Source organism: Ciconia boyciana, chromosome 9 (assembly GCF_034638445.1).
Source record: "Ciconia boyciana chromosome 9, ASM3463844v1, whole genome shotgun sequence".
NCBI lineage: Eukaryota > Metazoa > Chordata > Aves > Ciconiiformes > Ciconiidae > Ciconia > Ciconia boyciana.
Window position 1 is genome coordinate 24,912,417 of NC_132942.1, and position 26,281 is coordinate 24,938,697.

General features: G+C 45.8%; 1 protein-coding gene across 6 annotated transcripts in view; it reads right to left on the reverse strand.

Annotated features, from left to right (window-relative positions):
* Nucleotides 1-26,281, reverse strand: part of WDR59 (WD repeat domain 59) — a 50,055-nt gene that overhangs the window by 17,349 nt on the left and 6,425 nt on the right. For 3 of the 6 annotated variants that reach the window (XR_012044231.1, XM_072873815.1, XM_072873818.1), the window contains exons 4-19: nucleotides 22,786-22,871; nucleotides 21,792-21,872; nucleotides 21,455-21,616; nucleotides 19,787-19,824; nucleotides 17,697-17,785; nucleotides 17,135-17,251; nucleotides 16,101-16,178; nucleotides 14,903-15,059; nucleotides 13,098-13,177; nucleotides 10,775-10,907; nucleotides 7,510-7,634; nucleotides 6,453-6,617; nucleotides 5,531-5,626; nucleotides 3,963-4,119; nucleotides 2,608-2,677; nucleotides 2,162-2,315 (exon numbers count right to left, since the gene is read on the reverse strand). Coding sequence is in view for 5 of the 6 variants with exons in the window: in XM_072873815.1 (XP_072729916.1) it covers nucleotides 2,162-2,315; nucleotides 2,608-2,677; nucleotides 3,963-4,119; nucleotides 5,531-5,626; nucleotides 6,453-6,617; nucleotides 7,510-7,634; nucleotides 10,775-10,907; nucleotides 13,098-13,177; nucleotides 14,903-15,059; nucleotides 16,101-16,178; nucleotides 17,135-17,251; nucleotides 17,697-17,785; nucleotides 19,787-19,824; nucleotides 21,455-21,616; nucleotides 21,792-21,872; nucleotides 22,786-22,871 (1,788 nt within the window). In the remaining variant the exon portion in view is untranslated. Of the gene's footprint in view, nucleotides 1-2,161; nucleotides 2,316-2,607; nucleotides 2,678-3,962; nucleotides 4,120-5,530; nucleotides 5,627-6,452; nucleotides 6,618-7,509; nucleotides 7,635-10,774; nucleotides 10,908-13,097; nucleotides 13,178-14,902; nucleotides 15,060-16,100; nucleotides 16,179-17,134; nucleotides 17,252-17,696; nucleotides 17,786-19,786; nucleotides 19,825-21,454; nucleotides 21,622-21,791; nucleotides 21,873-22,785; nucleotides 22,872-26,281 lie in introns of those variants that run through there. The other 3 variants (XM_072873819.1, XM_072873817.1, XM_072873820.1) reach the window with 3 other exon arrangements.

The following is a 26,281-nucleotide window of genomic DNA, read 5'->3' on the forward strand; positions in this document are numbered from 1 at the left end:
TTTAGTGGAGGTTTTTTGAGGAGTGAAAAAGAGGGAGGAAGAAAGGAGGAGTGTGCATGTGTGAATAAAAAGTTAGAAAGATATATATATATGTGTGTGTGTGTGTGTGTGTATATATACACACATTTAACTGAGCACAGAAAGGCTCAGTGCCAGATTGTGTTTCATTTTGGTTTCCTAAGGAGATCTCTGTTGGGTTCAGCAGATCCCCTGCCTTTATGGGAACATGACATATTTCCTGTCTAGAAATGGGCAAATTCCATTTGTTTGCTAATGGTAGCGATGCCAGTGGTTGCTACATGGGATTTAAATACCTGGTTATCGCTGACAAATTCAGTTTTGGGGCTGAAGTTATATAACATGAGTTAAAAACTGAAATTTTGTGTGTTAATTTAATGCAAATATAAAATCCAAGCTTCAGAGCAAGGAGCTAACTAGATTCAGAGTCTGAGCTTTTTAAAATCCTCACAATGAAATGACATAAAAACACATAGCATTGATCTAATAGATGCCATGACATCAACTCCTGAAGAATCAGAAAACCTTTGCTGAAGGGAGATACAGCTTTTTTGGATTTTTTAAAACTATTTCATCTGCAAGAACATTTAAGCTAGCTCCCTGCTAGGGCCCTTACACTTCTTCCAACCCAGTGTGCGAGGAGATAGCTTGGCACGGGGAAGGGGAACACAGGAATTTTCTGTGGCAGACATGGCTACACACATGCTTTGTTCTCTTGACTGTTTTCCCCGACAAAAATCTTGTCGCCATCAATAAAAGGGCTGGGGAGACAGGTCACATGAAATTGCACCAAGCTGCTTCCATATGTTATTTTTAGCCTTGTCTGTCATCTTAGAGAGCTGCAAGTCGGAGACAAGCACGCTGCAGAGGACAGAGGTAGCTCTTCAAATAAACTCTCCTGCACAGAGTAGAACAGGCTGTAATTCTTGTACCAGGCAGCACCATTTTCTCTTCTCATCAAAAAGAAGTTTGTGTGGGTAGACAAACCAGAACAGGGACTCCAAGAGTCTTCTGGGGTCTGTATGGAGGCAAAGCTTGCAACGGGGAAGAGAGGCTCTCCCCACAGCTGGTAGATGTAATGACTAACTCTCATCACATAAGCAGGACACAGTCCCAGAGGGGTCAACTGTCATGTCCAGCAGTACTGGAAAATCAAGACCACTTTCAGTGCCCAGGAAAGATGAGAGCTTAAGGCTCTGACTTTCCCTCTGCTCCCAGGACAGGAGTTCCCAAGCCCCACTGCAGCAGAATGCAGACAGCTCTTTGCTTTCCTTGGGGTACCTGGAAGCTCTTCATTGCTGCAGCAGATGAGTGCTCTCAGCATGGACAGTGGGCAAACTACCCAAATGCCCTGAATTCTCAGGCATTTTGCAAGCCATTTCACCCCCTGCAGAAGCACAGAGAGTTTGTTTTTGAGCGAGCTGCACAGCCTTTTACTCCCACAGCATCTGCTCTGGGCACACCAGGCCTTCAGCTGCTTCAGAACTACCCTATGGCCACCTTACAGTTACCAACGGGTCTTCCTCATCCGCTACATCCTAGAAGGAAACAATCCCACTCTCCCCCAAAGCCTTGCTTGTAAACAGCAACAACAGCAAGACCTACACCTAAACCAGAAGTATGTGGATTGGAAGATCTTTGGAGAATCATGTAGGAATGATTTTCATTTAAAACAGTCCAAAGGGGCACATAACCCTGAAAGAGACATCTGTAATAGAAATAACCCAAATATAACCCATAACCCAGGAGAGGTTGTCAATAACCTGCAGAGAGCCACAACCCTTTGCAGTTACACACATCAGGGAGTGCAGAGAAAAGCAGAGTTGACTATATGTACTTATCTGGAGACTACAACTTCTTAAGTGTGAGATTTTAACCCTATGTAATGCAAAGGAAGACAGGAAACTGTGATGGTCAGTGTAGAGAGATATCGAAATAAGCAGGTCAAATGCTAGAGAGGATCAGTAAAGAAGTCATAATAGGAGATAAATCCATGCGACATTTTTACAGAGCTGCCCATAAAAGGATGCCTTCTGGAGAGGAATATGAAGCTTCTGTTACCAGCAATGCTCATAGCTATATGAAAGGAATACAGGTCATAAAAGCTGAAGTGTTAGGAAAGGCTTTTTGGTCTGGTACTTACCCTCTCTTTGTAGTAGAAGGAGCTAATGGAGACCTGCTCCTTCTCACTGCGTGTTGGACTCCCACTGTACAAACGCAGATTGCCTGGAGTCTCTGTGCGGATCTTCATTGGAGTAATGAGGCCACTATGGTATGCTGATAAAGCTGACAGGGACCTAGAAACAAGAGAATACACTTTCAGGAGCCTTCACCCACCAAATTGCTCTGGAGGCTCACACTGACATCTCCACTCACTCAAGCTGCTAGCAATGTTTCAGGTGTGTTGAAGGAAAGGGTCTCTGCTGAGTGCCAGTGACATAAGGGACCAGCCTCTCTTGTGTTGAGGACACAGCTAACACTAGAGGTCAGTACTTTCTGAGGGTCAGTAGCTCCAGTGTAGGATCTGATATTCTCCTTCTTTCCTGCCCATGACAGCAGCACACCTCAAATGGGATGCAGGGTACTCACCTGGGTGTGGGCTCCGTCGGAGACACCGCACGGTGCATGGTCATGGGTCTTGTGAAATACACCAGGTACCCTGAAGAGGCAGGACATGGCATAAAGATGATGCAATGAGGAGCAGATAACCCAGGGGTGGTTTACGCAGGGAAACCTGGTCAAGGAGCCTCAGAGTCAAGGGGCTGGGTGCCTATCCACTACCTGGAGCGCTTCTGAACTACAAGTAGGCAACCACATTTTCTCAACCCAAATCCACTCCCTGCAAACCCATTAAAGAGTGTGTTTTGTTGAGATGATTGTCTGAAAAGCACCATCTCAAGTGGCTCACAGATGTTAGACAAAAGACAGTAAAAGAAAATGAGCGAATACATACTCATGTTTTAACTCTTCACCAGAACTTGTCAAGCACTCATACTCCAGAGGCAAGTGAGTGATGTTTGGCTATGCAGAGAAACCACTGCAGCTTGTACAACTATCCTCTTCAAAAGGATAACCCAAGCCATCTGAAGCCAACTCCAAAGCACTCTCTCACAAGCCTTACCCGATTAGTTAGCATCTCAAGTGTCTTCGACCACCCACTCTTGCAAGAGTTTCAGGACTTAGCAGGTTTCACTGAGCCTATTCAATGCAATACTACTCTGTTGTACTTTTGCTGGGAATTCAGTGAGGCCTGTATGAAAAGCAGCTTTAAAAACATGCTTGAACCAGGATGCGGTCAGGTCTAGAGGAGGCATGCTTGCATCTGAAACAGCTCAGTGAAACTTAACAGCTCTTACTCAGACCTTAACCTGTTTTTTAAGGATGATCTTTGCACTGTACATACTCTCCTGGAAACCTGGATGTGATTATACCCCATCTTCCATTTAGGAGAAGTTTTCCAATGACCTTGGGAAAGCTATTTTGAACAACAGAAAGGGTGCAGAATGAGAAAAGAGTGGTTAGTAACAAGAGTATGGCTTCAGCAAGGCCTAAGTTCAATCCTAAATCACAGTAATTTTGTGAAGACTGAGAGCCAAAATATGTCCAGCAGTTTGATGGAGAGAACTAGGCAAGGAAAATAGCTATTCCCAGTCTTCTGTAAAAGGTCTGTCAATCCTTCTGGCATACCACTAGCCAAAGGCCATCTCTTCAACTAGTCCTGCATTTCCAAATCCTAAAATCCCACATGCAACACCAACTGCAAACAGTTGCTAACTAGACTCATTATCTATAAATTTATCACAACATCGCTACTTTAATACCATTTCTTACTCATTGCATGGCAGGGACCAAAGCCTTGTCTTGTTCAGAGCCAAGTGTTCCCCAAGATATTAAAAGGACCATTCCCCTGGTAGCTGTTGTAACATATCAGCGATGGGGCTAACCTGCACCACAGAACCTGGCTCCAGAGGTCCGTGGAAATGGGATGTTAGAGTCCTGGTAGGAGCCATAGGCATTGGAGACCCGGGCGAACGTGGGCAAAGGGGGTGTTACGGAGTTTGACAAAGCGTAGGGATTGCTGGACGTGCTGTCCTCTTGGTTCTGAAACAGAAGTTACCCAAGGTCACACTCCTGCTGCCACAGGAAGGAAACCCAGCAGGAGCACTGGGCACCACAGTGCCAAGCAGCCTCACGGAAGGTGCTTGTCCTTTGAGCCAGAGCAGATCAAGCGCAGAGCATGGTTACTGCTCTGGCTGCAAAGGCACTTGCAAGCACTATTACCTTTGAGGAAAGGGCTTCTCTGGCTGCTTGTCCAGAGATTTCTCTCCCACCACAGCCATGTTGAAATACAGAGCTTAACTTGGGGTGAAACAGTGGGAAACTATACAGAAAATCTGACCTTCAGACTCTGGATATGACTCTCAACACAGGGAACTGAGCTAAACCTGATACCTCAATGATGCAAGTGAGACAAAGTCTCCTTAAATAGGAATATCACACAACTGTGGGGGGTCAAATGCAGGTTGGGAGACTTGAAGTGAGGAAGGCAGGTGATATGAAATACTGGGGGACCTCAGGCCTATCCATAGGAATTTTGGCAGAAATCTGCATTTATTTGGACAAAGAGTACTACGGCTTAGGTTTAAAGGAATTCTTTAAAGGCAGCAGCGCCTGACTTGAGTCATCAGATTTCCATACAATGGAGAAAGTTCCAACATTACTGCTGAAACCAAACAGAATTAAGCCCTTCCATGTAAAAAAAGCCCTTTACTTGTGATGAATAAACAAAGCCTCTCAGAAAAGAAACCCGAGGAGACTCTCCAATCTTTTCCTGAATGCTAAAAACACCCACTCCGGTACACTTCACCCACACACAAACCTAATACTTGACACTGGGATGCTGAGTAGGTATCACAGATCTCTCAGCTAAGGGCAGAGTGTGACTTGGATTTATCTGCAGTATCATCTCTACAAAACCTCAGCTCAAGGCTTCAGAAAAAACAGACTTTCACAGTTTCTTTTTATGAGGGAAGAACACAAAGACCCTAGAATAGGACTAGCAGGATCTTTGACTAGAACTGAGGAGGTAAAGACATCTGCCACTGCCTTTCAGACAAGAATGAATCCATCAGCTACCTGAGGCCTCTCATCTTCTCTCACAGATGATAACCATGCCCTGGCACTTAGTGAGATATACTCTGAGCTGGGAAGCTACCATGCACCACTAAGGTGCTCCAACCCTCAGTCATTCCTGCTAACCTGAAACTCAGTGAGCATGCAGAGTTCCCCAAAGCAGCAAACCTTCAGGGCCTGATTTTCAGAAACAAAACACATCTAATAATCTGCTCAGTTTTCTTCAACATTAACCAGAAATGCTTACACAAATGTAACAGTCAGTCACAGGGGTCTATTTACATATCTAATGAGGCTGGACTCTCACTGCAGAGTCAGAAGTGTGGGACGTGGGAGAAGACAACAAACTAGGGCAGAAAGCCCACGCAGTTCTCCATACCACAACAGACTCCAGCCAGGAGACCAGCTGACGCAGGCAGGGCTCCAGGCAGCTCTGGTTCCGCTTCACTTTCTGCAGAGAAGTGTCTTTCAATATCTGGAATACATACAAGATGCAGCTTGAATCATGGTTACAACCACACCTTCCCCACATCCTTTTTTGTCTGCAGAACAACTAAGATGCCAGGATCCAGAGAGGCCAAAGACATCCCATAACATCCACTGGAGCCACACTGACCTACTGGTGTGCTGTCTGCTTTGAAGAACGACTGTGAGCTTTCATCAGAGCACTGAGGGTTCACCTAGATTGAGCACGCTCTGAGCCAGGATTTGGGCTTCTATATTACTGTAGCCCATACGCTCCATACCAGTTTGTGGCAGATTGAATCAGTTTTTTTTCCAGGAAGGAAGCCAAATTGATCCATCTACTTGCTGCTGGGGAATGGATTTCATCAGCAATAAGACTTCCTATACCAGATGATCAAACACCTGGCCTGGAATTAGCGGGGCCTGTGTAAAAAGTCTCCTCATTTTTAAAACAGTTTGTGCAGGAGAGCAGGAAGCAACATCTCAGCTCAAAAATATTAACTTTCTGCACCTGGATGCTTAGCTGGTGATTTCGTCTATTATGGGGTTGGGGGCAACTGCATGAGGAGAAGGATGTTAGGGATCCTCAGGCAATACACATCACACAGGATTACAGTAACAGTGAAGGATGCAAGTTCAAAAGCACCAGTGGAGAAAGGCAAACACTAGGCTCCAAGCCCAACAAAAACCTCATCCTAGGAGCTCCACAATGTATCAGTTCAAAGTGACCTGTGGTATGTCTTCAGCAAGGTCAAATGTTTTATTGTGTCAGTAAACTAGACATCAAGTGTCCAGCATTTGTATATTTATAAAGACAGCGTACACTCCTCACACACCTTCAGCAGCTTTGCCTTCATGGAGGCAGTGATTGAGGTCGGGTTGATGAACTGGAAGGATGGTGCAGCATTATTGGGATACTGTACAGGGAACATCACCAGCATCCTGACTCTGTGGTTGCCGCAGTGCACTGACACCGTACAGCTACGACTCACCGCATCCATCTGTGTGAGGAAAAGCAATTGCTCTGTAGTTAAATCTCCAAGGACCTTTAAACTTATAGTGGCTTAAATTCATGCTGAGGGGCTGATTCCTCTGCACACCCATAAGACAAAGTCATGCTGTTCTCAAAGGCAGTGAACACAGAGACAGCAAAAAGCACCAGGCAGATGGGGACAGACTCAGCTCGCACCAGCAGACTGCCAGTCCAGCATCCCAACATCTGGAGACCACAGCCAGCCCAGGCTGTGCCAGGAATCAGGCTCTGCTCCCAACAGCCACTGCACCTCATCCCACTTCACCTGGCTGTGGAAAGCTCCAGGCCCAGGTGTTGCAGTAATAGGCACCATCTAAGATCATACAGCACTGTCTCAGGAAACTACATCAGGATCATGCCATGAGCTGTGAAACCACAGGGGTGGGAAAGGAGACAGACAGCTGCCTCAAGCCTCTCATCCCAGTACAGTACTATGCCTCCACCCAGCTTCTGTGCACAGAGGAGGGTTTGGCGTGCAAGGCAGATGCCAAAACTGAGGGAGAGAGTGCAGGACAGGGAGGGCTCAGCAGATCAGGTTCAGAAACAGTTGAAATGAGATCAGCTGCACGTAGTGGAACAAGTCACTTTCCACTCTGCAATCTAGCAAGAGGGGAAAACACCGTCCAGCCTTCTCAGGACCAGCACCAGTGTACTTACTGTGCTGAAATACTTCCCTCACTCCCAGTGTCTGGGATTATCCTCTTTCCTACTAACCCTGGCCACAAGGATCTCTACAGCTCAAAATAGACCTTGTTTACAGGTAGCAGTCACTGCAGCAAAAAAGGTTCCCCTCAAAAAGATCCAGTGAGCCAACCTGCCCACATCCCCTCCTAACAAGCCAGAAAAAGGAAACTCTTTACCTCCACATTGACATTTCGGATCTGCACGTTGATCAGTGAAAACTCCTGCTGCAGTGTCTGAGGCAGCCCCAGCTGGTCCGTTTTCTTTCCCACCAGGGGGTCATTCAGGAAATCTTCTTTTAAGGCTGACAGGAAAGATGGAGAACAGGTTCAGACAAGCTATAATAGACAGACTTTTGGCACCTGATGCCAGGAGGCAGCCAAGACTTTCCTCTGCACTTCTGACACATGGAGGTATGAGTTTTACCTGGCAAAGACCTGCAAGCTGGAGGGTCTCAGCTGTTGTTTAGAGGCAGGCTTCTGAGACTTGCTCTGCAAAAAACCAAACCTGTCTGCACACAGGTTTCCCAGGAAAGTTACAGAAGCTGCCTGTACTCTGTACAGCCCTAAATGGTCTGTCTCTACTCATCTGAGACCCCTTCTCCTCCCTACACAGTACTGCCAGAGTCACAAACAGCTGAACTGGAGCCTCTCTGTTCAGGAGGAAAGAACTGCTGCCAAAGCAGTCTCCAGGAGGAGCTCTGGTCTTTGGGACTCACACCCCACCGTTCTTGGCTTTCAGGGAATGCTTCCAAAGCACAATAAGGCTTTGGGAGAGAGAAGAGGGTATTTCTGGCCCTAGTAGAGGCTTAATTCATTTGTAGCAGCCGTTTGCATTTAATGTTGCAAAGCACCCTAGTGCTTTAATGGTCTTTAAAGACTCATCTAAATGCTGGGTCTAGCTGTCCAGTTCCAACCGTTTTCAGGAAGACAATAACCCCTGAAGGCCAGAAGACATTTAGACAGCCAGGCAAGCACTGCAGGACACAAGAAATTATGGTTAAGATAGCAAACCTGACTGAGTTTCAGAAGAATTGGTCTCTGCCTGTGGTCATGCCTGGCTTTTGCCTCCTATCTCGCTATAGATCCCCATTAGGGCAGGGGCAGCTCCATCTGAAGGGGGGTTCGCTGCGGCACCACTTCCTAGAATGACCAAATGTATTTTTTGATGATGGTTCCAAGGACACAAGGGAAGTCCTGATTATTCAGCTGTCATTCTCACGCTTGCAATATCATATTGCACAGACTATTCCTACCAAAAAAATAAATGACAAGAAATGCAAAAAGCTGTCCTTTTACAGGCGTTTGCCTAAAAGTTACTGACTTTGCTGCTGGGACAAATGTATCTGGTTTTACTGCTGCCCAGTGGGTTGCTGAATTTGGATAGGTAGGATGCTTAGCTACTCATTCGTGTTTGTGATTTTATTGTAGTGCTTAGATATACTTCACAGAAGGGAGCTGAAAAAGGGATTAGAAGATCAGTGGCTCTCAGGGAAGATCATTATTTCTAGCTCAAGACACCACATAGCTTACTGAAAAGCCATCTCTGAGGTTCCAAATATGGGCAGTACCCTCCCTTTGTCTTCTCCTCCCTTTCTCTTCCAATTAGTTTCCAATCCCCAAAAGCCCACATTATTTGTTTAGACTCCTAAAGATCCTTTATAGGCAGCAGCCAGTGAGGAGAGCTGTAGACTGAAGACAGCTGGTGGGCTTTCTGATTTATCTGCAGAGCACTGTTCTCTTCAAAGATCCCCCAAAGTGCTTTACTAATATAACATGGAGACTTTGTCTGCAGCTGAAATGCAGCCACCTCCAGGGTGAAACATCAACAGTCCACAATAGCTTTTAGCCTAGAAAGAACTGAAAATCCTACCTAGGGACTTGCTTGTGCATTGATCCTGCAGTCACAGGATTTGCAGCAAAATCTACCCTGCTACAGAAAAGCCATTTTCATTCCCTTTGGCCACAAGGGAAACTTTAACAGTCCGAACCAAAGCCAGACCCACACAGAAACCACATAGGACATATGAATGTGACCTCATCAGGGACAGTGAAAGAGTTAACTCTCTCCTGTGGAAAAACAGAGGTCAGGCACCCAGAATGAAAACACTTAATGCTCCCAGCTGGAGCAAGGGAGGCTGTGCTTCAGTTCACAGTACTGCACATGGTAAGCACAGGTAACTGGGGCTTTTTCTATCATATTATAAAACCCTCATGCAGACAGAGGTGCTGACAATTTTTAGAAACTTGTTCTGCTGCCATACAGGACAGGCAGCAGAGAAGAACTTCACTGGGATTTGCTGGGCAGGAAACTTCCAGTTAGGAAGAGATGCCTTCCCTAAGGAACCTCGCAGCTGGCTCCTTTATTCAGAGGACACATATTAGACCACTTCTTCCCCTTCTCTCCAGTTTCTTGGCAAGTCAAAGGGAGAATCACATTGCTTCCCAGTAAGCCTCTCACATGGGGATCCATCATGGCACCCTACTACAATACAGAAAGGACCTGTGAATTTAAACCCAAGCTGATACAAAGGCAAGGGAGCACCCATTTCTTCTCCCTCAGTATTAGACATAGAAATCTCTTTAGATAGCTTTTTCACATGCACATCATCACCATGGGTCTCAGCTGCTGCGATCTCTTCTATTCTGGTACTTGCACTCTTCAAACACTAACACCCTGAATGTTTAACCTGGCCAGAGCCTTAACCACACAAACTCTCCTTTGCATTCCTTTCTTGTATGCCTTCTCTTCCATAAAGCCAAATCTGTGCTTTCTGGAAGCTACGATTTGCAAAATGCTTTCTGTTAAAGCCTCTGACCCATTCCCATCTGGTATGCAGAAGTCAGAGAGATCATCCCTCCCTCTCTGCTCTGCCAGCCTTCAGCCACCTCTCATCAATACTTGAACAAAAATTCACGAGCTCTCTCCATACTACTTCTGGTGGATGGGGGAAGACACCAGCAAGCATCTCCATGTTAGTTCACATAGTGACCCCAGCAGAAGCATTTAGGTAGCAGGTATGATGTAAGCAGCTTGTGTCAGAGTGCCTTACCCATGCACTCCCCTCTTCTGTGGGCTCATCTCTCAGCTTAAACTGAACTACCTTCTTAAGAGCCAGATCTGACTTTCCGATTGACTTATTTTTGGTAGTAAGCCACAACCATGACCTAAAGAGAATGCAACTAAATGATATTAGTGACAACGAAGAGCTCTGTTTTACAGCTAGAATGACATCATTGTGTTAGAGGAGAAAAAACTTGAGATTTTAGAGGAGAAAAATCCTGAGAAATGCCTGTGTTTTCCCTCCTCCCAGATGGGAAATCCATTAACCTTTGAAACAGCACCAGTTTGTGCTTTGCCTACAATGTTATTTTCTTATGCCAAGATAAATCTCCTTCCCAACACAAAGAGAGATGGTGTTTGAAGTGCCATTGCTTGTCTCACCTTCCTCATCTCCATGCCCAGAGTTATGCTGGGGCTCAGAGTCCTGGGGGTGAAGGGTCTTGTCTGGCTCTGGCAGATGAGAAATCCCATCAATGAGGTCCTCGACTCCATCCAGGATATCATTAGCACACAGCTGAAAAGAACAAACACACCCCCATGCTGCACAACAGAACTCAAACCGTGGAAAGAGCCACCACTGAACAACTCATTTCTCCCGGGAGCTGGATTTGCAAGGTAAGTCTGTCCACGCAACAGTCATAACTAAGACCTCAGCATTGTTTCTGTGACAAAGACAGATGATCTTCCACTTTCCAGCATCCTCAGCTCTGTCACCTCAGACAGCCTGGCCAAATCTCCTGCTCACTTACAAAGCCACTTAATTGACAGGGCCAGTCTAAGTAACAGAGGTTTTACTTTATTCAAAACTAAAGCTGATATGACTTTAATTCCTTGAATTAATTTGTCAAAACTGGTTTAATTTTTTAGATCAGATATAATAGTAGCACACTTTCTGCTTTTGATATTTACATTCCAGTAGGATCTAGAGACCCAGGTACATACTAGGGGCCCTAGTGTTCTAGGTCCTGTATCAAAAAGACACCATGAAAACTTGTATTTTAAGTTTAGCACAAGAAAACAGGGGAGATGAAGAGAAGAAACACAGGGAGGAGAAAGGATAAGGGTGCAATGTAGCAAATTACAGCATTGGTCACCAGCAACGTGCCATCACGTGTGTAGTTTGATCCAGACAAAGACAAAAGAGTGGGAGCCAGCAAAGGAAGAGTAAAGGCTCTGACATGGATGAACAATTGGTTTAAAGACAGGAAAGAAATACAATATTCACAAATATATCAGGTAGGAGTAAAGGGTCATTTTTCACAGAGAAGGTTTGTTACAGACCTGCAGGACTCCTGCAGGATCTGTGCTGGCAACACATGCTTCTCAACATATTCATTAAAAACCTGGAATAGGAGGTGAATAGTGACATGACCAGGTTTGCTGATGCCACCAAGTTATTCAGGCTAGTAACAAGAGTGGCAGACTGCAAACAGTCACAGAAGGACCTTACAGGAGTAACTATACTAAAATGAAAGATGAACTTCAGTTCAGATAAATATAAAGCAATGCATACAGGGGAAAAATGGCAAATTCAAGCTGACTGAGGGAACAAGATGTAGAGGCCAGACTAAGCTGATGTTTTCATGGAATTATGCCCAACAATTTTAAAAACAAAATGAGTACTTGGAATTCTTTGGAAAAAACAAAGTCCAGATCCCCAAACCAAAAACTATACAGTAGAACTGAAAAAGGGTCATGATAGACTAAAGGACAATCAAAGTTTTTGTACAAGGGATGAAGCAAATCAAGACCTTTTGACTTGAAAAAAGAGGCAGCTGAGGAGGGATATTATGGGGGTCTACAGAATCATGAGTAGCACAGACAAGATGGCTGCTCATTTCACCTTCAATGTAATGAAACTAGCAGGTTGCAAAATAAACAAATGAAAGGAGCTGCTTTTCCACATAACATGCAGAAAAGCCATGAAACTCCTTGTTCATAGGATGTTTAAGATGACAAAAATTTACACAGGTCCAGGAAAAGACAGAACAAGTCTATGGAAGTGAAACTCATCTAGCTCTGTCAAATACAAAGACGCCAGACTCAATGAGCCTCTAAGCTGCAAACTGCAGGAGCCTGGGAGGGCATTTGAGAGAAACATCACTCCATACTTGCCTTGTTCTTATCCTCTTCCAAGACACCCACAGCTGGAGACAGGGCAATATGGGCCATCATGGCCATATGAACCTCTGGTCTGACCCAGCACAGCTGTTCTAGTAATTGCATCAGCGATTTGTAACTGCTGCCAGACAGCAGAACAACAGGATTCACACTGCCTGCACCACGGTAAAAGGCAAAGGAAACAAGGGGAGGAAGTGGAGGGCACAATCCCTACGTTTACCTGATATCTAAAATGCCAAGAAAGAAAGAGTCATACAGTCTTGCAGCCATGGAGGTGGCATCTTCAGAGGCAATGCAAGCAGTAACTGATCTCCACCTCCTTCCAAATGACTTCTACGCTTACTGTTATACAACAAAAGAAGCCTTGCACTTCCACAGAAGTTTTTGAGGCACAGACACAGAGAGGGCCCATCACAGGTCTCCCTGGAGATGTTTCTGGGTTGGAGCCGAAGAGGAAAGTGAAATGGCAGCTGGCTGCTGCATCTGCAGCTCTAGGATGTCAGAGGAGTGACTGGGAATGCAAGGAAAGGGAGGTGAAACCAGCCTGTAAGAAAACTGTCTACAGTTCAAAGTGTTTACGTACCCTCTGCAGCTGAGAATCAATCCGCCACATCCGCAGAGTCTGATCACGGGACCACGTAACCAGCTGGTAGTCTTTAGAACCTAAAAAGGACAGAAACAACTTATAGACCCTGCTGAAGACAGAGATTATCTCAGCCCTGCATTTAGTGTAAACAGATTCAAGCAGGCCAGCAGGGACATCCAATGGATAAGGCTCTAAACCAAAAGCCAGAGTGAGTCCTTTTCTGCTTTGAATTGACCTAGGTGCATCAGCCTTTATGCCTCCCTGTACCATGGTTACCACACCTCTAAATGGGGTATAATTTACAGGCGAAAAGCACAAAGTAAGTATAATGAATGTGATGCAAGTTTTCCAGCTAGGAATGAACAAGATCTACTGCAATACTTATTTAAATAGAAGAAATAATATAGTTGAGACACAGATATATATTTACAATAACTGTAAAGTCAAAATATCTTTTAGTTCATCATATCTGTTTCAAGATGCAGATGTTTTAAAACATTTCTAAGCTAAGGAAAGCTGGTTCTACCCTCCCTCTTTTTCCTTCTGAAAGACTTGGATGATGCCAAGACAAGTTCAGGTTGTAATGAAATACATCTAGCCACATACTATATACGAACAGATAAATGTACACAGACTTATTTATGCCCATGTTTAGGCCTTGTGATACAGTTTAAGTTTCCCTTGTCAAACAGCTGCTACGCTTAAGAATTTGCTGCTGCACAGCTGCTTCCTACACCCCTCTGCTGAGGCACAGGGGCTGTCTAAATACAGCACAGCAGACACTGTGGAAGGAGATTTGTGCTATCTTAGTTGTCTCCACATTGAAGTGGACTTGGAATGCTTGTATGATTGATTTATGTTGCTCGAGATTAGCATGACTTCCAGCCTCGGATATATATCTATTAACTCAGCTAAGACAACACAACTGTGGTCCAAGCCTGCTTGAATGTTCATTCACAAACTGTCTTAGACTGCGCCTCCAGATCCTAACATGGTTCTATATCGCTCTACTCTTTTTGAAAGAGGAAAAGCAAGGTATAGAGAAGAAGGTGACTTAGCTGAATTGCCCCAGCAGCTGGTGGCAGAGGGTTGGACCAGAGCTTTTACACGGCACTGCAAAGCCGTACCACAAGTGATGACAAAGCCAGACATGCTTGTTCTGTTGATGGCAGCTAAGGTGCTGGAAACAAAGCTGTGCTCTGTGTCGTTATCCAACCTCTAATATGTAATCTCCTATATTTAGCTGCCTACACTGGAAATTTAGTCAGGATTGAACTCTAACAGCAGCCTCTCTATCCCACGCTCTTCCTCTCCTGCCTTTGCCAGCACACAGATAAGGTGGATTCACTGGGTCTGTGGTCTGGGATATGCTGGAGGCTGCTGATCTAGTCAGTGATGTGAGGGGTTAACTGGTTAGCCTGTTAACTGAGCAGGGGGAGGGTGCCTGCACTCGTGCACCCATCTAATAGTTTGTACAATTTATTCTGAAAGATCCATTTAAAAATAGATTCACAGGAGAATGGAAGCAATTAAGAGTCACCACTGACCCATTCAGCATTCGGTAGAGTTGCTTTGTTAGCATGGAAACAACAGGGCAATGCTTCTGTGGGCAGTGCCATAAAACAAGTACAAAAACAGCTGTAACTTGGGGGGGGCAGGAAAGTGGGTAGGAGCTACTCCAAGGAAAGACAAGAGTCAAATGGCAATAGCATAAGTATCGCAGCCAGGAGCCAGGCCTCCACACCCCTGGTTTGCCGATGGCCACAGCGCAAGGGAGAGAACACATCCAGCCCTGAACTCACCTTCTTTCTGCTTCCTCCACTGAAACTCCAGCACCACGTCATCATGTCCCACGAAAGTGTGGACAGGTGTGTTCAAGTCAAAGACATTCCAGAGAAGGAGACTGTTCTCTCGCCGGAGCTGGGGGACCATCACTGTCACCAGTCCATTGCTGAAAGGCTTGAGAGAGAAACACCCTTCCAGTTAGCCTTGAGGAATTATGCTCCCATGCTGCTGTTATCATACTCTAATTTTCCCCTTTTCCCACCAACAAGAATGCATGGGTTTTAAAAGAGCTCAACACAAAACAGAACCAGGGAGGGTCCTGGGAGGGTCCAAGGCAATTGCTGTGCAAAAACAGTGTCTTACAAGGGATGAGATGTAGTACACAGAGATATTCAATGCAGCTCACTTAAGATTAATAATTTCTTTCTGCTGCTTCCTCACTTTTCAGCTGTGAGGCTAGAGGGATTTCACCCTTGACTTTTCACATGGGATCCTTATGGCAATTTGCCTGGAGCTGCAAGAACTGCTGCCTGGGGACTGAGTCCCAGCAGCTGCTCAGGGTCACGACGCTTAGAGGAACACTGGAACCCAGTCCTACACCCCCCACCAGGGGGATGGGAAAGGGGATCAAAGGCTCAAGGTACAGCACTGGCTTCAGGCCACATTCAGATGTCTGGGGAAGAGAACGGATGTCACTGATGTTAAGAGCCTTAGCTTCACATGGCTGGGTGCTTACTCTATAAAAGGCAACAGTTCTTGGATTTGATATGCTGCAAGAGCCCACTGTGGCACACTTGGAAACCTTAGGGGTAGAGGAAGCACTCAGAGATGGCAGAAGACGGCCGCATTGCTCTGTGCAACAGGTACCGATACTGGAGCCGAGCAGAAAAAACAGGACAGCAAGAGCAGCAGCCACTTTCTGAGCCTCCTGCTCCCAAAGCCAACCACCTGCACCTGGGTTCCGCCCCCCCCCCCCCAGGAGGACAATGCCAAAGCCTGGGATCTCACACTACTAGTCATTCCTTTTCCCAAGTGCCCCCATTGAGGACATTGTTTTTCTAGGCCTTTTAAGCACCAAGAGGGATTTTTAAAATCAACTTAATCATATCCAGCAGTAGAACTGGTGAGAAGCACTTCAGCAGTTCTTCTTTATTTAATGTCTCTGTGCATTTGCTCTCACAGCACAAGTGGGGCTGGTGGGAGTTTCTCACTCACCGTGTACCTTGCCTTCCAGACAGGAACCTGGCAGGGAAGGATACTGAGGTATTTCCGAGGCTGACGGTAATCCCAGAACTTAAAAAAAAAACAAAAAGACAAGCAAAGGCAGGAGTCAGCTGGCTATACTTTCAGGCTGCAGTTTTCCATGCGGCTTGCAGATATAACAGAGCAAAAAACATGCCAGGGTGCCCACAGCATCGTTAGTAATCCCATTCATTAACAGCAGAGATGGCCCCAAAGGACAAATATCAAGCTATCAGCATCTGGCAGCATCCCTTAGACAACAAGTGACTTGGGGTCATATTCACAGTGATCATAGCTTGAGTAATTAGAGCAGGGAGACAGGCAGCCTGCTTGGGCTTTCAGAGCTACAAGGTAACCTGCAGGCTCCCAGCCAATGTGCCAGTCCAGACTGGAGGCAGGCCCACCCTGCTGTTACTGGTAATTTTGTAATGAAGAATCTAACCTTTTGCTTTGCAAGAATACACATCAATTGCATTTGCCTCAGAGCTTAGCTAAATGTGAATGAACTCCATTTGGCTGACATATAAAGCACACTATTTCCCCCGCAAGTAAAAGGCCCTGCATAGCAATGCTTGCAGGCAGTCTCTCATTGATAACCCAATTCAACACAAGTTTGGGAACCCCAGGGGCTGGAGTATGCCTCCCCCCAAGTTGCTGTAATCAGCTTGAGGCTGGCAACACTGCATTTTGGGGAGAAGGCTCTTTTGGCATGTGTGGCCAGCTCCCTTCTGGCAAGCAACAGGTGGAGGTGGTTGTTTTCAGCTTCAGTACTGCCCAAACCACCACAGATACATGGGCAAACATACGTGCACCCATCCCGCAATGATTTCTCTGCTGGTTCTGTAAGCACACCCCTGGCTCAACACACACAGGCTGCCAGAAACCAAAAAATAAGGATCCAGATCTTGCCAATGGCAAGCACTCCACAAGACCTCAGCAGTAGTAGAAGGGGATCTGCTCCACCATCCTGACGTCTCCCAAGCAGGAGTCCCAGAAGCAACACTTACCCTGACAGAGTTGTCCTGGCTGGAAGTGGCCAATGTATACTCATTGTCAGGATGCCAATCCAGACCATGGATTTTAGAGAGATGAGCTGCCAAGTACTCTACTGCAGTGCTGGGTTTCTGCAAGGAGAGACATTTTCCTTCTCAGCACAGGACTCCCAAAATTTGGTCTAGTTCTTTGTCATAAAAAGAGACACTTTAACAAGGGCAAGAGGTAGAACACCCTCCTGCTGGGGAAGGGCAAATAGCTCCGCAAAAGCAGTTGAAGGAAAGGTCCTGCGAAGGTGTGGCAAACCAAGTGCAGCCCTGAACCATACTTTATACTCAGTAAAACAGTTAAGTACTATGAAATCAAAATGTTAATGGGCACAATTTCTGGGGAAGGAGGCTATCTACATGCTCTCTTCAGGCTCGTGAGCTCCCAATTCTCTCTAGTTTAAATCGACTCACAAGAGAGATTTGGGATAAAGTAGTACATTTTTATCATATTTATCTGTGACCAGAGGGGTGTCTGTATTGGGTAGGTGGGAATATGCACCAGCTGCTCAAGGGACCCTCAACTCACCCTTTTGTCCCATATTCGGACATCCCCATCATGGCTTGTTGCTAAACAGTTGGCATTTTTCTTGTTCCATTTGACCTGGGAAGCTCCAGCTGTAGCACAAACAAAGCCAGTCAAAACAAGCAATTAAAAAGTAAATGGCACAGTAGACCCTTGACCTGGGCTTAGAGCTGCTCCTCTTAGCACAGAAAAGGCAGTTCAGAGGAAAGATATCTCAGAAGCCAGCATGAAGGATGGCATGAAAGTCACTAACTCCTGATTCCTCAGCTTAGTGTTTCTGTCCTGAAAACCTCAAAGCAAGGGTGTTCCAGTTAGATGCTTAGAGATCTTCATCGTAATTTCTAGCCATGGGTTGTACCTGATTGAAATACTCAGGTCCATTAACTCAGATGGAGCAACTTCCTCCAAACAAGTGGTGCACGTTCATCACCCCCCCTCCCAAATCCCTACTGTTTTCATTCAAGCTACTTCCAGGTCCTTAAGGATCAATCCATTTGTCTCCCCAACACCTTCTATACTATCTAATACTATACAGGGAATCAGTGTTATTGATCTATTATTAACACAGAGGTGTAGGAGAAGGCTGCAGTGCAGGTGGACCTTGTGTCCAGCCAGCTGGAGTTAGACTCACTGGCTGGATCAGAAGGTCCAACTGTCAAAATACACCACAGAAGTCAAAGACATCAATGGCATTGTAAAGAAACTGGATGATGGCCCAGATATGATTATAAGACATCACAAGGGACTCAGTCAAGGGCCTAAAATCAGAAGCTGGTTGGTTATTTCTAATAAGAAGCAAAATACAGCTTCAGTTTATGTGGATTTTTCAGATATTGTAAGAGAAATACATATTCTGCTCATTCTTATTCTGCCAGTATTGTCAAAACACTTGAAGCTATCAGAAAGGTGAGGTCCATCAGAAAGCTAAACAGATCTCAGCCTGCTGCTATGCCCCACCCTCACTACCCACCTCTTGCTGCACCGTGAGCAGATTCATCCTGACAGCGTGGCAAAAAGCTAGTCCAGAGGGGAAAAAAGCTGCAAACAGGCTGCCAGTTGATTGAGTTGATCCACTCATTGAAGGGTACACAAATGTCTGCACCAGCACCAAACAGAATTGGGCATGGAAGGAAGGAAGCTTTCTGGGGAGCTAGCTGCTAGGGTGGCTCAGCTGACCCATGAAACCTCACCCTATGCACCAGAACTGAAGCTGCTTCTGATTCAGTAAGGTTTTTGCATCGCTGTGATAGAGAGGTTTGCTGGCTGGGAGGGAAGGGGGAGCCACTGCAGATGTGTAGCCTAAGGAGATCTAAGCAGCAGAGCATAAAAAATACATGTTACGAGGACTGCTATAGTACTGGGAACGTAACTCAGGAAAAGGACATTTTGCTCATCATCTGTACTTCACCCAGTCCCAAGATGCAGCCAGTGAGGAATGACACACAGCACCTGCCAGCAGGCAGTATTACAGGTGACTGGACAGTCGCAGTGCCAACAGCCATGACAAGTGTCTTTCCAGAGCAAGCACAGCCCAAAGAGAGCACCTTTGTGCCACCGCTGCAGCTGCCTGCACGTTCAAGGTGCCCCAGGGAAGCCAGTTAATGTACCCAGCCCCTCAGTTAGTAAGGGGGCAGGCTGGCAGTCGGCAGCATTCAACAGCACTGCCTGTGGTGCAATTTAGTTTCTCAGCTGATTCAATCAAACGTAAAAGGACATGGAAAAATTGCAGACAGACAACACAGGACAAGCAGTGCAAGAGGGTGGTTTAGCAGGGAAGAAGCTACTCATATCTAGAAGGCACAAATGCCACGTGACTGTCCACCAGTTTTAGGACAGACAGTCCAAGCACCACCACTGCCCTCCATGCCTCGGAACCTCCAAGGGCTTCACATCCCTTATGCATTCTGTTCCTCTAAAAGGAGCTGTGAACTGGAGCCTCTCAGGCTGCTACTGCATGGGACAATCACACGTGGTGGCACTTCTGTACTCTGCCATGTTCAGCCTTGAAGCACAAAGGGAGGGAGGAATAACAGCAGGGGCATACAACAATAGGCTCGTTTAATGCCTACGTCACACACACACGTCATACTTACCGACCGCCGAGAGGGAGACTGTAGGCTTCCTGGTGTCTCTGGAACACAACATGGCTAATATGAGCACCCACAGCGTAGCCCAGCAGGTCCAGCCTCCCCAGTGAGCTCCTTGCTATTCCAGGACTAATTTTATTGCTGCCTCTTGAGAGCTAATGTGCCTTCTGCTTACCAAAATACACCACGTTAAACAGAATAAAGAAAGAGGTGACCAGCTGGAGGACAACAGCCATTCTGGCTTGCCACCACATACAGCAGCAAGTTTAGGACACAGGATGGAGTTGAAGGGGCTCCATCCCCCTTCAACTCCAACAGGGAGGAGAAACACATACAAAGTGTGGCATGTTGCAACTGGACAGGCAAGGAAACACTGGGCTCACAAAGGGTTGCTGCAGGAAGCAACAAAACAGCCTTTCCCAGGAGGATTAAAAGGAACAAACAGAGCTGTGGAAAAACTTGACAAAAGCCATTGATGTGTTTGTCAAGCCTTTGCAGACCCTGATTCAAGGCAGATGGAGCAGTGACTTCAGAGCAAAGACTTCACGTCTAGCATATAACAACAAAATTAGCAGGAAATAAGCCCAACTGTGTGCAGACTCTACAGACCAAATTCTGCAGTGGTAGAAGCCAGTGCGGCACCATGACAACTCCTAGCAGCCAGGACACGGATCAAGGCAATAATTTGCTCTTTGACCTTGCTCCTCAGGAAGACACCTGCCCTTTCACGAAAAATGCCAGTGAAAATGAAGAATATTGTCTACAGCTTTTTGTGTTTGCTGAAAAGCAGAACATTTTCTGGAATGGACGGCACCTCTTCCTCTAAGAATTTCTGCCTAAACAGAAAGTTATTTTGTATGAAAAATTAAGTGGGGAATTTCCAGCTACCCCTACTGCAGGGCTACCTCCCTAGCATGTCATTAGAGACAGCTGCTTCATCAGGATGTTCATTTGCTGGAGGCCAGCAGCCCCAGGACCTCACTACCCCAGCAGAGATCTTACTAGCCCAAGTGGGATGTAGAGGCTGTAGTCAGAGATTGCTTAAGCAAGCATTTCTGGACAAGTGATACAGGCAGACACAAAATGATGGAAGGGCACAATAGAGTTAAAGCAGGGCTTCTGATAACACCCTTCAGAGAACTCTGTTTTTTGCTTGGCACTAAGATAGTATCACAGGAAAACACAACCAGCAGTTATTGTCTCTCTATGTCTTTTAATTACACATTAATAATATATTGCCATTCTTAAGCACCATTTAACCAAGGATCTAAGTGCTTCATAGGAGCTAAACAAGCCTCAGGGTAGCCTGGTGCAGTGGAGTTATATAATTATCCTCCTATTATAACTGAGCAAGGGAGGCAGAGAGGAACAAAGTGACTTGCCGGGAGTCATAAAGAGTTGCTGTACAGCCAGCAAGAGAACCCTGCAGTCCCAGTGCCAGCTCCTTGCTTCTCAGGTGTAAAATGCAGGGTTATAATATTAGTGGGTTTGGAAAGATCTGTTACCCTGAAATTACTCGTGATAGAAAGCACCAGGAAGCAAGGGAAGGCATGAACAGGAAAAGGTTCCTGAATACCACTGCCAGTCTTCCCACTACTGAGGGAGAGCCAGCAACAATCACTGAAATTAATGGAAAATGGCTGCAGGATCATGAAATGGTGCTCATTCACTCACCTAAAAAACCCAACAGGTTGAGGAACACCCTTGGACTCCAGGAACAGCTCCCGAGGAAAGATGTGAAGTGGGCAGGGAGTGAAGCCAATCGGTATTTTTTCAAAACAGGAGCATGATTGTGGCTTAACCGTACCAACTCTACTGCCCTTCATTGACTCTGAACTGGCTTGAAAATAGGGGAACAGACGCCATCTTTGAGATTATGGGAAGTAGATGAAGCCCCTGCAAGCACAGCTGAAGAGCAGCACCCATCAGTGCATGCTTTGCCCTGCAAGCTGCTAATTATGGAAAGGAATCCAAAGATTTCCCTGCAGTGCAGAAACATACTGATTCTTACTTGATGTCCCAGATGTAGATGTATGTGTCAACAGAACTGGTGACCAGCAGGTCTGGCTCAAACACTGCCCAGTCCAAGTCGCTGGAAATGGAAAATCATAGTAGGTCAGCAAAGAAAAGCGCACATGGTTTGCAACAACTTCTCACAAGCCCCCACTACATTTCTCTGAGAAATTCACGGCCACTCCATGACATCTACTGAAACTTTTTAAGTAAAAAGCAAGATCTTAATCATTTCTCTAAGTAAATTCCAAGAAGCAATGAAATCCTTCTAAGTAAATTCCAGTGAAGCATCCTCCTAACCCTGAACTTTACAGCTATCATGGGTGTGCTCTTTTCTCCACAGCAAAAGGGACACTGTCTCAGCAAGTTCCCAGTTACCATGCATTCTTGGAATCAACCCCTCACTCTGGGATGCCTTCCTGTTGGGCTCACCAGGTGCACCTGGGACACAAACAGCCTCCAGCCAGCCATTTCAAGGGCTGCAATTACTTTCCACAGTCAGGAGCTGGAGTAAAAACAGTCCTTCACCTGCATTTCCAGCCCAGCACTAAAGTACACCCCTAAAACCAGAGGCAGAAATCTCCCCTGCACCACCGTAACACACTGAACTTGATCTTTAGGATTACCTGCTTTAATTAAGTTGCTATCACACAGAAACACAGCTGGGATTCAATTTAACAAACATGCTGCTATCTGTTTCCCAGATGATGGTTGCTGTTCATTACAAGGACAGCAGCCTAAGGCAATGACACTGGAGCCATCAAAGGCTAAGTTGATATACTGGGGGGAACCACGAGAGGGTGAGCAGCTTCACATCTGATGTTGTCTCCAAATGGGAAGGCAAGACAGAGGGGCAGCCAGTACAGCCCAGAAAAGTGAGTAAGAACAGGCTCAGAGCAGAGCCTGAGAGGGGCCAGGACCGAAACATTCACCTTCTATGAAACAACCCATCGTTTTCCACCCAGCAGTCTGCAGCATCGCTTGCTCCTCACCTGATTACACGTGTGTGCCCTTGCAGTGATGTGCAAACTTCACCATTACCTTCCTTCCACTTATATAGGTCAACTCGCTGATTGCTCTGAAATTAGATGGAAGAAAGGAGACAGTGTCAGGCAAACAAGGTAGGACAGGAATTCATGTGTCAGGACGAGGTTGCCTTCTCTTTGGTAACCTCAGTTACCAATGAGTCACACTGTAGTTTGCAAAGTCCTTGCCCAAAGCAGGAGAGCAAAGATGAACCTACAGGCTGCAAGGACTCCCAAAAACTTATACTTCAATTACATCCACTTAAAAATGGAGATAAACAAGAATGGGAGAAAAAAAAAAAATCACATTGCAAAATGTTTCCACGAAATTATGTTCTCAGAGCTTTTATTTCCTAACAACATGCTGTAACTGCAGGCAACAGGCAGCCAAGTTCTCTCTGCAGGAATACCCTGCCAGTCTGCTCAGATTCACAACTGGAGTTTTCAGTGAGGGGGATGATGGATCACCACTGGTCCTCCTCAACTCTCCCTCGACTCCCTTCTGGGATAATCAGGGCCATTGCCAAACATGAACAATAGTCTCATGGCTTCGAGGTCACCTCCTCAAGGGTACTTCTGTCCTTGCCAGCCCAGGAAAAAAAGCCTTAAGTGCTTATCACTAATTGTAAATCACAGGAGCAAACCAGATGAATCAATGAAAACATTATTTAGGGCTTCCTCACTCATTCCAGGAATAAATCCTCCCCCAAATGCAGCCACACACAAAGTTACTTGAAACTAGTTCTTGTGCTTTAAGTTCATGTTCTGTCTCAATCAAGGTTCACTTCAGCCCAGGCCAACTCTAACCTTTCTGGGGCAGGAATTGCCTTTTTGTGTGCATATACAGCACCAAGCACAGTGGGTTTTGGGCCATGACTGGAAATCCGTGTTGATTTTGCAAAAACAGAAATAACATGACTTCAAAATTTGATCTGCATTAGCCGCTTGTTTTCAAACTTACAGGTAGATGAGGGAAAAGATAATAGAGAAAAGACTTATTTTACATTTTTTGTGACAGGTTTTTGTGGTGGTATTTTTCATTTTTTTACCCCAAAGCTGCTTGATATGAATTTCAACTTGCAGATGGATAAAACACTCCAGCCTTCCCTGAAATGGAAGGTCTCCTCCCAACTCAGCAATAATATGTGGTATTTCTCTAATAGCTCACAGCAGGGCTGCACAAGAGCTCGGGGCAAGGAAAACTCCTTGCATGTTTCTCATTGACAGAAGGATTTAAGGGGGTAGAGTGAAATTACCCAATGGGATTTATCCAGGACTCCAGAGTTGATGCTACAAGATAAGGATCACCAGAAGTTTCTCAGACTCTTAGAGGGGCATCTCACATGGAAAGTGTTGCCTGTAGCACCAGGTGTGGGAGAATGACAGCTCCTCCCAGCATGATTTTCTAAAAAATGTGCTTCTTGTGATAAGTATCAGCATATGCTTCCAACAATTTAATCACCCTCTTGTTCAAGCATTTGCGACCACACAAAAGAAATAACAAGGATCTAGGATGGAAAACAATGGCATTTCTGAAACAACAGCTTAGGAGTCCCCAGAAATGTGCTTGAGCCAGAGGGGAGACACAGCCAAGCACAGCAAGAGGACATGTTTCAGCTCTTCTGGAAAGAAGCTAGAAAAATAAGAAGCCCTTAACACAAGGGCAGACTTCCCCTCTGCCTGCACCACTTCCAATTACTGGCACTGCAAACCAGGTGAAGCTGTTGGCAAACAGGATGGTAGCCTTTTACACTCCCTTTCCATCCACAGGGATGCAGAGGGATAGCACCCTCAGAGCTGTCTACAACACTTACATGGTATACCTGAACATATGACAACCTCAACAGCAAATTCATGGGGGACTGATGGCCAACTTGAGTCCAGAAGCAGCAAATCACATTTTCACAGTGCTCAATCCAAGCTGATTTAGCTTCCCAGTGCATCTTTTCCCCCTTAGGTATGGCCCTCAAACACATCCACACTGCCTGCAGACCTGACCTGGGATACACAGACATGAGCACATGCTGTAAATCTGCTCTCCACTTCTAAACAAGACAGGCTAAATTCTAGTCCTAGGACAGGGATGTACTGCATCAGCACCAAAATGCTAGCCAACTATGAGATGGCTGGAAAGGAGGCATTTCTGACCCAAACTGGAAATGCTGCTTGATCTCATCTTGGGGATTCCTCACCTGATGCGTGTTAGCAACTATGTCTAAATCACCAGAGCATCTTAGTATCTTCATTTATAAATGGGAGCAGCAAGGTTTGATGCCAACTACACCTCATTTCAGTCTGGAACAAGATGGGTTCCTGCATCCACTGAGGGCAGCAAGAAACAGGAGTGCTCAGATGGGCACAGCTCCCCTTTGCAGCAGGGTCCTGCTCAGATCAGCATTAACCAATCACTGGATATTGCCTTCAGAGTGTGTTTGAAAAGAAGCTTTCCTGTTCTACTTGTGGCCTGCACAGCACATTTCCTTATTTGGTTTTGATTTTCACAGACTGTATCCAGAAGCGGCACTGAAGAACACGTTTTTGCAAGTTTTACTAACTCTCCACTCAGAAGCAGACAGCTGGTGAAGGCACCTTTAAGATGTCAGTCATGTACCAGAGCTGGGAGGAGACAGGATGGGCAATGTCAGAGAGCAAACAAGCAAAGGCTCTTAACTGGCAACATTGGTCCACTTTTAAGACTGCCTTTAATTTCAATCGTAGCCAGTCCAGGAAGCAAAAGGAACAAAAATCCCAGGAAACCACCTTTAGCTAAGTGTTTTCTCAAAAAAATAGATGAAAACTTTCAAAACCCAGCTATTCCAGGACTCTCAGGCTATAAAAGCAGATACAACATGGCAGCAAAGGCACCTCGCCATGAGAATAGTCTGCACCCACCTAGCGCCGGTTGCTGCAGCGCTGTGGTTGATAGCCAAGACTGCTGCTAGCAGAACTTCAGGGCTCTGGATGAACAAGCTACGGAGTATGATAGACTGAGTAAAGATCAGAGCTAAAAACTGCACTCAAGTCTTAGATGGCCACTACTGCTTCTTCAGACCAGCCTATTTACTTCTCCACACACTGAGTAAGAACTCCTTGCTGACTCGGTCCCTGCCCATCTGCAAACCTAGATTGTTACAGTGGGGAGCCAGTATTGACTAGTGCTATTTACAGACTGCCTGGTGCACTACATCCCACCAGGAAGGCAGGGACGTGAAAACAAAACAGCACAGAGCAAGAAATTCAATAAGTGCGCAAATCTCATAACAGAATGGAAGTTCGAAAGAGAGCATATCCTCCCTTTCTTCCAGAAAAGGACCATTTGGATGCCCAATTTATTTGCCAAGATGTTTTATAAAAGACAAGCAAGCAAAACTAAATTCAACACTGACCGACCAATAACTGAGAACCATCAAGCCAACTACCTCCCTCGCAGTAAATCAGAGTTAGGCCTTGATCTTGCAACGTG